Below are 12,529 nucleotides of genomic sequence, written 5' to 3' on the forward strand. Positions count from 1 at the left end.
TGAGTCCCTTGGTCTGAGGTCACAGGCTTTCAGAGTTTCCTGTCCTGGGCAGCAGCAGATATGTTTTAGGACTAACCTAGGAGAAAGACTCCTGTGTGCAGCCAGGAAAAGCACATGGATCTAAAAGAACAACCTCAATTTCCCCTTTCTGGGGACACAGTAAGGTCCTGGGCCATTCCCAGCATGGAGGCTTTTCAGCTACAGCACAGCTGGCAGCTGAAAAGAATCCACAGTGCAGGGACATGAAGTGTCCTGGGAATTTCTTCAGAGTGCTTATCAGCTGAGAGCCATGATGAACGTTTCTTTAAACCACTGAAACTGTTGTTCTTTCTGCATCAAAGGTTTAGGCACTGTGAGTTTTCCAACTCAGCTTCCTAGGCGCACTAAACCAAAATGTGAAGTTAATTCCTGCTTCAGGGGAGTGAGGTGCATGGAGACAGCAGAAGGATTTCAGTGTGGGCCCTGCCCTGAAGGATTCACGGGAAATGGAATTACGTGCTCAGATATTGATGAGGTAAAATAGTTATTTTCACTGAATTAAAAAACAAAGCTAAAACCCAACTGTTTCATACAGGTTGCTAATATTTGCTGTCTTCAGCATTTACTGCTTGCACAGTGAATATTAATTCATTCTTATTTGATTTGATGTCCCTGTTTGCTGTTTCTTCAACTCTGTCAAGGTTATGTGTGTGAAAACTTGAAATACTCTGGTGAGTTGAGAAGTCACTTAAAGGAGCTTAATGTTTGGAAAAAGAATGCAGAACCTAAACCCAACCAAACCACACTTTTGACATTGTCGTTTCTATTCCACAAGAAGATGCTGTAGCTTCTGTTATAGGCTGCAGAAGCACTTTTTTTAATTATGGCTTTGTTTCTTGAAATTGTGCTCTGGAACCAGCCTTGGAGACCTAAGTCTTCTCTTCAACCCAAACTGGAGTCATGTTTGCATCCTTACCTTAGAAGTCTGTGAAAGAAAATAAACAATCACTGTCATTGTTCCTTTTGCTTCTTTGTGTTTGTGTTGGAATCCGATAATGTTGACTTAAATCTAGTTCTTTTCTTGTGCTATACGTTAGAAATTCAGAGCTTGCTTGTATTGAGGACTGAATTAATAAATTTACAGTATCTTAAAATGATGAAAGGAAACCTGTGTTAATTAGAATGTGATGCTTACTCAGAACAGAAATAACAAAAGCACTTACAGGTTCACTGCATTTTTTTCTGTGGAATGATTTTTACCATTACTCTTTAGTCTTTTTTGTGGAAAAGCACCAGGCTATGGTAGACCAAGGAACCAGCAGAATTAGGTCATAAACTGCCCCTGTGGATAACACAGTACTACCAGTGTACCTGTTTAATAATGTAAAACAGCAAAAGCCATTCTCTATTTCTCCTTCCTAGCCAACAGGAAATATGCTTTGACTGCTTATTTGATTTACTCCCTCCTGTAGACCATCAGGAGAGGATTTGATGTGCCTTACACCTGTCTGCAAAAAGGGGATCGAAAGTTGAGTGTGGCAGTTTCCTGAGGCATTGGCAATGTCTCGTTTTGCCTAACGTGGCATGAACTGTGTCTGCTGCAACAAAAGGCGCAAAAAATGGAAGTGAAGCTCTGAAACGTGAATGCAACTGGTGGATCCAAGGCAGCTGTGGTACATGTTTCATGCCTCAGAGAGGCATGGTGTGAGGCTCAAGCCAGCCTAGGTGGAACCTGCCAGTACGGATGGGTTTCACCTCCTGAGCTATTTTCAGACTGAGGAAAGCATGGCAATAATCTCCTCCCTGCCATTTTCAGGATGGGAGCAACTCTACCCATTACAGCAGTGGTGGAAAAAGAAACAGACTGATTTATGATGGCTTGATATAAAAGTGGCTGTCTGTTACCAGTCAGGCTCTAATCACTGGAGATTCATGTACCTTCATCTTCCTGCCACCACTCCACATGACAGACCTGCTTTCACATTAGAAACAGCAAGGAATTTTTTCCAAAATTGTATCATAGAAATACAGTCTTGCTTATTATGAAGTCTTTATCTGGACACTGCCATTAAAATGCCACCTTGTCAGAAGCAGTTTTGTTCACTAGCAATTACCTACTTAATCAGTAGCTTTGCACAGGGAGAAATAAAGAAGCAATAAATGGCAATAATTTTGAATTGTCTAATGAGAGGGGATGTGTCATATTATTCGTGTTCCTGAGTTAGCTGATATGCAGGAAAGATTTTTTGGTGGTTGGTTGATTTGGTTTTGTTTTTTAAAATTTATTTAAGGCCTTTTATGAATGAACTATTTGTGCACTTTCTAATAATAGGCACTTTAAAAGAAGTTATTGTACAAATTCTGATAAAGACAAATCTGGAAGATTCCTCACTAAGACCTGCCGTAATCTTTCCTGGGGTTGTTCGCATCTCTGCAGTATGGTCCCTAATTCATTTCCAGGTTGAAGACATTACTTTGGTATGCTGGTGCCCATTACCTTGGGAGCTGCAGCTCTGCTCTGTGTGCTGTGTAATTTGGGTGCCCTCTGCTGCCTACAATGAAGAATCCGCAGCAAAATTAGGAGGCACAAAATGTCTGTCGTGGGTTTGACGTTTTCCTTGTATTGCTCATTGACGTACTATTAAATCTTTCTGTCAAACACACTTTGATATTAAACATATCTTTTCTTGTTTCCGTGTATGCGTGTTTGGTTACAAGTTGTATGTCTCTTGTAGGTAGATATTGTCGAGTTTGTTCTCCCTCCATCTTGCAGATGCTTTTCTGTTAGTGATGGAAGGAGGAAAAGAGGCGTTTTTTAAAAAACTCTTTAGTATTTATTTCTCATGTTTCTCATTTTTTGTTGTCTTTGAGCCCTGTGCTGCAGGATGGCATGTTGATGTTTTTGGCAGGTAATGTTGATATTGAAAAGGCAGCAGTGGGGCTGTTTCCCAAACTGGCACCCACAAGACCAGTGAAATCAGTCACAGCTGTTTTGTAAAACTGCATAAGGCAATGAAGTGAATGGTGTCTTCAGGCCAAGGGTGATTTTGTGCATGTGATATTCTGGGAGAAGTTCCAAGGGTTGTCTGTGGGTCTCCAGTCTAGAAATGTGTGGATGCCACTGACACATCCGTGCTCATCTAGCTTATGTTTGGATTCCTTCTGGCTATGAGATTTGTCCAAATATAAATGAAGGAAAATGCTGCTGCCACTTCTGTGTGTATAAAACACGTTAGAAGGGGTGTTTGGAGGCTTGGAGTTATGTGGCTTTCCTGACATTGTGGTCTGGACCCTTCCAGGAGCCTTTCAGCCTCCAAGGGATCTGAATCTGTCCAGCTAAAGGAAGGATTTGGGATGAGAGTTTAGGTCATCAACTACAGGCTGTAATGGAAGGTTGCAAATGTTATTTAAATTACAGAGACAGCTGAAGACTTTCTGAGATCAGAAATACCTGCAGAGATAGTTTTCTCTCTAAGCCCTCTCTGAACAGAGGACATACAGGTGTTGCATGCAGCAGTGCCTTCAGTGAGAGGTCTGAACACACAGTCAGAGTCTTGATGTTACTGAAGCACGAACTTGTGCTTGGTTGGTTTTTTTCTTTTCAGTGTCGTTACAACCCTTGCTTCCCTGGGGTGCGATGTGTGAACACTGCTCCAGGTTTCAGGTGTGAGACCTGTCCTCCAGGATATACGGGACAAACCGTGCAAGGGATAGGACTCAGCTATGCCAAGAGCAATAAGCAGGTGAGTGGTAGCACTTCCATTGCAAGGTGCTGGTTTTATATTAGCAGTGCATCTTTATTGAATTGTATTTAGTTTTCAGTCATTCCATTATTGCCTTATGCTGTTAGGCAGAGCTCAGAATATTTCAGCTAGAGACTGAATTGTGTTTGCATAGCTTTAATGGGAGTACTAAAAATCGAATACTGTTGACTGGCATAGAGACAAGAAAAAAGTGTCATTATCTTTGTAAATATCTCTGATCAACTTCGGGGGGTTCTGTTGATTTCTGTAAACTTTGAACTAGGAAGAAAAATACTTAAAAGGCCTATGTAATTTTTTTTAATATTTTTGTAAGCACCCTAGAATGGGAACACAGTTTTTGTGTAAATTCTTCTGGGTGAACCAGAGTACATCCTAAAGTTGAAATTTTCTGTTTCCTCAGGGTTTGGAAAGTCAGCCTATGGATATGTCTATGACATTCTGAGAGAAGTTTCAGGAGAGACTACATCTCTTCTAGTCTTAAACTTTGATGTTGTTTCTTCGGTCTTTGATCTCAACAATTATCTCAATAAATTGACACTTGTTATTTGTGGATTTGCTTTATTGCTAGGTCTGCTTAGATATTGATGAATGTCAGAATGGAGGACTTGGATTCTGTGTTCCAAATTCCCATTGCATAAACACTTTGGTAAGCATCTTTTCATTTATGCCTTTAAAAAATGGATTGTTTTAAAATTCCATGAGCTCGGATTGGATTTATGGGTCTGATGGAAGTGCAATTAATAATACAATTTTTTTGGTCGTCTTATAAATAAAAGAAGCCTTTCCTCTTTTCCTAGCTAATAATAAAAAAAATCAACTTGATCAATGTGATGAACACATCCATCTGAATTGTATCCTTATAACTTTCCCTGAAGAGCAGGAGCTCTTCTCTCCATACCATCCAGGGATGCGTGTTTATGGTATATTATATCAAGAAACCCCGTTTGAAAATTAGACCTTTGCTTCCCTTATCTCCTGCCTCCTGAGAACTGCTGCAACAAGCTGTTCCCCTGGGTGCTGTCTTTATAGGAGTTATGCATAGAGTAACAGCTATCCCCCTAAATAAATGGAAACAAAGAGACCTGCAATTGGTACAAGACATTAATGCCCATAAGTATTAAACCCAGGAGAGCAATCATAGGAGAAGTAAAGATTTGAAAGATGTTAGGATCCAATAGGCAGGGCATACAACCACTTTAATACTATGAAGCAAGTTGGACATAGAATAACATGATCATAGAATCATTTTTGATAGAAAAGACCCTTAATGCCAAGTCCAGCTCTTAACACAGCACTGACAATCCCACCACTATGCCATTTTCCCAAGTGCTACATCCACACCTATTTTGAACACTTTCAAGAGTAGTAAGTCCACCACTTCCCTGGGCAGCCAATTTCAATGCTTGACAATCTTCGTGTAAACAAATTATTGCTAATATTCAATCTTAATCTCTGACCTTAGAGGGCCTGATGATCTGAGGCCATTTCTTCTTCTCCTATCACTTCTTACTTGGGAGAAAAAATGGCACACTACCCACCCATAGCATCCTTTCTGGCACTTCTAGAGTAATAAGGCTCCCCCCGAGCCTCCTTTTCTCTGGGATAAACACCCCCAGCTCCCTCAGCTGCTCCTCACAGCACTGGTGCTCCAGACCCTGCCCCAGCTCCGTTCCCTTCTCTGCACTCACTCCAGCCCCTCAGGGTCTTTCTTGCAGGGAGGGCTCAGAACTGGACACAGCACTCGAGGTGTGGCCTCACCAGTGCCCAGCACAGGGGGACAATCCCTGCCCTGCTCCTGCTGGCCACACTATTGCTGATCCAGCCCAGGATGCCATTGGCCTTCCTGGCCACCTGGGCACACCCTGGCTCATGGTCAGTCACTGTCACCAGCACCCCCAGGTCCTTTCCAGCCACTCTGTCCCAGCCTGTGGAGCTGCCTTGGGGAACAGCACCTGTGGCCACCAGCTGGATGTAACTCTACTCACCACCACTGTCTGGGCCCAGCCATACAGACAGTTTTTTACCCCATGAACAGTGCACCTGTCCAAGCCATCAGCTGCCAGTTTCCCTAGTGGATTGCTGTGGGAAATGGTGTCAGAGGCTCATTCACTGAGCAGGTCACCCTATTACAGAACAAGCAGGACCTGCCTTTCATAAATCCATGCTGGCTGGGCCTGATCCCCTGGTTGTCCTGTATATGCCACAGGCTTTGTTCATAGCAGGAGAAAGGTTAAAAATATCCTTCAGGTGTAAAGGTGGTCAGCAAGGTATTGTTGAATCAACCATTTGTGTTCAGTGTTAGCTTTCCTTGAGAATAAGCTTGTTTTCTTAGAGCTGTTTTCACTCTTCAGTATGTTTGTATCTTTGTTTTAATATCTAGAACCTTTACTGTCACATTTTGTATCTTGCTGCATAACTAGACACACAGCCTCTTTGGGAAGCCATCGGGCCCTGTCTGCAGAGGGCAGGCACCAAGTGTTCTGCCATCTGTCAGAACACAGCACTGTGGGGTTTCTAATCCTGTAACCCTTCAGAAACAGTCTGGTCTGGAAATGCTGCCTTAGAGGCTATTATAATGCATACCAGAGCTTGATATAGGACAGAATATACCAAGCGAATTCAGCAGACTCCAGAAGATACTACCCTGGCGTCCATTAGGATAAACTGCACAGGCTGGTGTGTTTTAAATAAGCCATACCATTTGCATGGCCCAGGGATTATTTTAATCTTCAGTCATCTGGGTTTTTTTGTCTTCATCCTGAAAGTATGCAGACAGAACAGTCAAAACTTATAATGAAGTTAGGAATAGGAGAAAAAAAATGTCCGTCTGAGCAGTAAGTAGATTTCTCTGTGATGGTGGACTATGACAGTCCTGACAGTTCTTCCAGCAGACTTTGTACACAAAGAGTGAAGTTGTATGAAGCATCTCACTTTTACCATTGGTTAGATGCATATTTGTCAGAGATATGCCCATTTCTGTCCTTTGACACATCAAAACATATTCTCCATAAGATGAAAAGATTTTCTCAGTTAACTATTGTATCTTAAGTTACAGGTCTAAAAGAATGTGAGATAGAGACAAAAGCCATATTGGATGCCTAAAGAAGACCTCATCTTATCAGCATTTATCTGTTTATATCTCATATGGTGACTGGCCCAGCACATAATGAGATTCCTTGGCTTAGCTCCGTTGTGGTTGTTTACATAAGAGAATAATAAATATGAAATACATATGCATGTGTCGTGGTAAACCATAGCAAAAACTTATATGGATGTTCTTATTGCAGTGTAAATGAAGATAGCTGTGTCTTTAGATACAGAATTCTTTTCTGAAGAGCATTTGGATCAAATTGATTTTAAAACATTTTAGCTTAAAAACTAAAGTGGGACAAAGATATTATTACTTTCTTATCTCTCTTTGATTAAAATTTGTGCCCAGTTGCCTTTAGATAAATTGATGTGTGTGCTTTACAGTGAAATAAGATCATCCAGCCTGATTAATCAACAGCTGCTTAGAGTTTTGCACAAAGTTTCAGCCACCTGGAAGCAGTGTAGAGTGCTGCTGGCAAGAACAGGGCATTATGAAGAAGCTTTTGCTGCTACATGACCTTTTTTCTGGCTTAACAAAATAGTGATCTAAACAAGCAAGAATTGAGTATGTTATCCAGAATGCACTCTGGGAGCCAAATACCTGTAGAAAATAAAGTTTGTTCACAGTACAAGAAGCCTCAATGGATGAAAAACTATACTTGCACAGCATAAACAGTACGACTTGAATCTTGCTCTTGTGCTTGCTTTAAAAAGGAAAAAAGTACCATTAAAAGGCTGGCTGGTGACTTTTTGTTCTTACAGGGGTCTTACCACTGTGGCCAGTGCAAACCAGGATATACAGGAGACCAAACCAGAGGATGCCAGGCTGAACGGAGCTGTAGGAATCGAGCCCTCAATCCATGCAGCATCCATGCCCGTTGTATTGATGAGAGGAGAGGAGAGGTGACATGTATTGTGAGTTCATTAATTCATGCATCTTTACAGTGAAATCCAGCCTATTTTAGGCTGGAAATGAGAAAGGCTTTGTGGTCATTTTTTACAGTTGGATGTTTTACCAATTGTGACACACTGGCCAAGACCAGCTGTGAAAACTGCCTTGCAATTGTTTCGTTCTTGTCACATGTCTGTAAAGCAGCCATATTCATGTATCATATTCACAGTGTCGAGTAATTAGGTCTTTAGGAATCACTTTTGTAGACTTCTTGTAGTCTCCTCAGAAAAGACTGTCAAGTGTCACTCTACAGAAGGCATCACAAGGACAAATTCCTCTTCTGGTGCTCAGCTACATGGCTGTGAGTAAGGATCTCTCTGCATAGCCAACATGCCTGTATTTGCTGGCTGATGGAGACGATGTTTTTTAAAGTGAGACAACAGATTCCAGACAGAGGTACTGTGCTTACCAGCTAAGGAAGCAGAGGAGAACAAGTAGCATATGAACTTCCACTGTAAGAGTATACTGAAGTATATGACTTAGTTTTTCCATCTTGCAACAGAAAGAGACTAATCCTGTGTCCTATTTTTGGATGCAGTGCATACTTTTGCTGGCACTTACTTTGGTCTCATTTTTAAGTACATCTGTTTCAAAGATAAATTATCTAGGATATTTTAGATCCATTCTGTAATGGGAAGATGCCTAGATACTTGTAGTAGACAAGTCCTAGTTGTAAGGCAAGGCCAGATTTTGACATGAAATTCTTTGCATATGTCTTCAACACAAATTATACGTTGGTTTGAAATAGTAATAATTTAATTGGCTAGGAGAAACTTGTGTGCAGATGCATTTGTTTTGCAGACGCAAACTTCGTAATTGCCAACACAGTTTTCTCTTAAAACTTCCTCTAGTTGCAGATATGTTTTTCAGATACCGAAAAAAACGCAGTCATCCCATCTAACCATGTGCCCCTTGCCAGGATGCTAGGTGCATACTCTACCTAGGTCTCTTTTCTTTTACTCGATTTGCCAGTGAGGAGCCAAAATTAGTTCCTGGCCGGCGTCTATAAGAATTCTATAGCTCCGATAGCTATGACGGAAATTACTAGGTGTGGCAGGCACACATTCCAGTTGACATCAAGTTGTAGCTCTTTCTAGCTATATCTGGATACACTGCAGCGTTTCTTGATATGGAAAGAAAAACTTTGTTTCAAGCTCTCTGTATCTCGTTGTACTTGAGTATGTGTCCATGTCTTCCATATGCTGCTGGTTTTAAGACTGGTGTGAGTTTTCCTTCTTGAATGTTTCTACTGTGGCTCATTAATCATTTGATAGTACTACTATGATGTTTTATTGATAGTGTGGCATTGGCTGGGCTGGTGATGGTTATATTTGTGGAAAAGATGTTGACATTGATGGCTACCCTAATGAAGAACTCTCATGCTCTGCTGAAAACTGCAGAAAGGTAAGAAATGCTTTCTTAATTCTATAAAAATTCAGAGCATGAAGTGATAAAGAGGAAGACTGTAAGAAACATGGCTCAATGTATTTGTCGTTTATTCAGGTTATTGAATTCTATTTAATTTTATGCGTAATTTCCAACTAATTAATAATAGGAAAAAGTAATTCAAATTATGAAGGCATACAAGTTACCTATAGAACACAACTTATCTTCTTTTTTGTCTAGGACAATTGCAGGTTTGTCCCAAACTCTGGACAAGAAGATGCTGATGGTGATGGGATTGGAGATGCCTGTGATGACGATGCAGATGGAGATGGTATTCCCAATGAGCAGGTGCTGTGTATAGATCACCATGCAGGGGTCTGTGCAAACAGAAGGATTTCCCATTGCTGCAATGGGAAGTGATTCTGAAATCTGACTAAATCTGACTCGCTGCTGTTTGCCAGAGATTGCCATCACTGTCAGTGGCCCCTTAAATCCTGTCTTTTATATAATGCTCATTCTTAAAAGACTTAAACCACACGGCCTTAAATCCCACCTGTGTATCCTCTGTTACTACCTTTTATAATTTAATTCTAGAGCTTTCTGTGCATAGAGCTTGTGTCCTTCTGTCACATCCTCCCATAGCATGACCTCCAGGAACATTACTTGTGTTAACATCTTCCTATTTAAAGAGCAGGTTGACCTGAGAGCACATTTCATCAGGGATCCAAAACTTACATTAATGAATGTATGTCTTGCCAATAACTTGAAAAAGCTTTGGATCATGTCATGCAGAAGAGGTTTCCATGTGGGAACACAACAGAATATATTACAGGATACATTCAGACTGGAAAATCTGTTTTGTTTTCACCCTGTACTCTTAGAAGCTGATTTGTTCTGTAGTAAGATTGTTGACTGATACTGCTTAATGTGCTTCCAAGCCAACAAGAACATGTTATCCAGAGTACAAACGTCCACCTGGAGCTAGGGCAGACTAGCAGTCACAGAAGGTCTGACTCAGGCTGTTTTGCCACAGAGTTCCACACTGAATTCTGCTAGCTTAAATCACTGGTTTTATTAATGTTCTAAAATGAAAAAATTGAATCCTCCTATAACAGTAAAGCTATTTGCAAGTTCAGCACCTTCATAATCAAGTAACTTGTATATTGTTTCTAGTCTCTGTTCTTCTCTATGGGCAATAGGATGAGGTCATGGGTGTGCTGGATAGGTGCAGAAATTTTATACCACTTCAGAATAAAATTTTCTCCATATACCTCCTGGTGGACTTTAAAAGTCAAAAGCAGCTTGCTTGAAACAAACAAATCGGCCAAAACCAAACAAAAACGGGTACCTTTTTACATCAAGTTCTTGCCCCAGTTTCCAGCTAGTCTGTACCAGAAGGGGGCAATGGCCTTTCACTGAGAGCGTCTGCAAACCTTGTCAGAGTCTCTGAACTGCAGCTTTTGAGAATGGCCACGTGAGAAAGCTCGGGTACCAAAACAGGTTCCTCACCGTGCACCCTTGCAAAATGAGAATCAGAAATCAGAGTTATAAGTAAAGCCTTATGGTACTGGGTGTTTGTGATTAGGGTTCCCACAGTGTAGTTCAAAGCAGAGCTTTGAGGGAGCAAGTGAAATCTGATCCAGAGCTAATACTGACAGAAAATGTCAAAACTGCTCACACTATTTTGTTGGTTTGGGTTGGTTTGGTTGTGTTTTTGGTTTTGTTTGTTTTTTGGGGTTTTTTGGGGGTATTTTGGGGTTTTTTTGGGGGGTTTTTTGGTTTTTTTTTTTTGAAGTAGAAATAAATATAAGAGTTTTATAAATCAACTAAAGTAGAAATTAAAGATTCATGGCCTGACTGATGTCTGATTCCCTTTCTCTTGCAGGATAACTGTGTGTTGGTTCCCAATGTTAACCAGAGAAACAGTGACCAAGATATCTTCGGAGATGCTTGTGACAACTGCCGCAATGTCCTGAATAATGACCAGAGGGACACAGATGGTGATGGGAAAGGGGATGCTTGTGATGATGACATGGATGGAGATGGTTGGTGATTTTTCACTTTCACCTTCTCTGCTGTCATTCAAATTTGCCCAGAGTGTCCTGTGCTTTAGATTTCATGTCACCATCTATAACACAGTCTTTCTTCATGAAACCTTTGTTTTTAATAATTTTAATTTAGTTAATACATATCTCAGCCTGCATTGGAAGCACCGTACACTGTAACAGAGAAACCAAGCCATGTTTTGTGTAGAAGTTAAGGCTGTTGATCCTTCAGCATTTCTTTAAAGGTGCAAATGTTCCAGAGCAGCCAGCTGCTGGTCACTGGAACCCGAGAGCTACATAACGTATTATTTTCATTGCTGTAGGAGGCTTGAAAGAAGTGAAAAAATCACACCCCTTCAAATGTAGTTTTAAAAAAATGAAGTGTCCCATCCTGTACACTGTGATACAGGAACAGGATAGAATGAAATTGTGTGTAATTAAAGGGTGTGATGGGGTGGACAACTGTGCTTTAGCAAGATGTTCCTAACTACTATTAAATGAGTGATGCACACATAAAGATTAACTGGCTTATAATTTCATTGCAGGATTAAGTAGTTGCTGAAAAGGAATGGTGTCTTTGTTTTAATGTTTATATTGTCCAGTATGGACAAATATGGGAATTGTCTTTATCACACAATCCACTTTACTCTAGGTGTTAAGAACCTTTTGGATAATTGTCAGAGGATCCCTAATGAAGACCAGGAGGACACAGATAATGATGGTGTTGGTGATGCTTGTGACAGCTGCCCTACAATCAGCAACCCAAACCAGGTTAGCAGACAGAAGAAAAAATTATTCTTGTTTAGGGAGAGGGACTACTAGAGGCATAAAAGTTTGCAAAAGAATGAAGCAACCCATGCAGTCACTGTGTTTATATTTTAATAATAAAGTATATGTCCTGGATAATATAATACAGTATATATCTAGGTACTCAGGAGAGTTTTGCAGACCTGCTGACACTCCTGATGTGAGAAAGTGGAACCACCAGTTGTACTCTCACAATTTGGGATGCTGTTAGGACCTCTGCTCAGCCTGTATGTTCTACTCTGATGCTCTGAAATGGGCTCCAGTCCCACAGAGTTTAATGCCAGAATCCACACAGGGATGTGATTTAGTTACAACTGGTATTTCTTTAATTAGGATGAAGATCCTGGTGTCCTTATTTATCAAAACTTTCAGTGCTCCTAGGAGAGAAGTCATTGTAACTTTTCATCTGTTGGAATTCTGATTCACCCCCTGTGACTAATGAAAAATTACAGAAAAAAAGAGAAACATAATAGATTTTAAAAGATGCTTAAGAAATAAACCTTGGC

General features: G+C 40.6%; 1 protein-coding gene across 5 annotated transcripts in view; it reads left to right on the forward strand.

The window, feature by feature from the left end:
* THBS4 (thrombospondin 4) overlaps positions 1 to 12,529 on the forward strand; it is a 47,703-nt gene that overhangs the window by 25,474 nt on the left and 9,700 nt on the right. For all 5 annotated transcript variants that reach the window (XM_088156474.1, XM_088156476.1, XM_088156477.1 and 2 more), the window contains 8 exons: positions 342 to 514; positions 3,585 to 3,722; positions 4,312 to 4,389; positions 7,596 to 7,748; positions 9,085 to 9,189; positions 9,412 to 9,519; positions 11,057 to 11,216; positions 11,869 to 11,987. In XM_088156474.1, the coding sequence (XP_088012600.1) occupies positions 342 to 514; positions 3,585 to 3,722; positions 4,312 to 4,389; positions 7,596 to 7,748; positions 9,085 to 9,189; positions 9,412 to 9,519; positions 11,057 to 11,216; positions 11,869 to 11,987 (1,034 nt within the window). The remainder of the gene's footprint in view (positions 1 to 341; positions 515 to 3,584; positions 3,723 to 4,311; positions 4,390 to 7,595; positions 7,749 to 9,084; positions 9,190 to 9,411; positions 9,520 to 11,056; positions 11,217 to 11,868; positions 11,988 to 12,529) is intronic.

Source organism: Sturnus vulgaris, chromosome Z (assembly GCF_052056855.1).
Source record: "Sturnus vulgaris isolate bStuVul1 chromosome Z, bStuVul1.hap1, whole genome shotgun sequence".
Lineage (NCBI taxonomy): Eukaryota > Metazoa > Chordata > Aves > Passeriformes > Sturnidae > Sturnus > Sturnus vulgaris.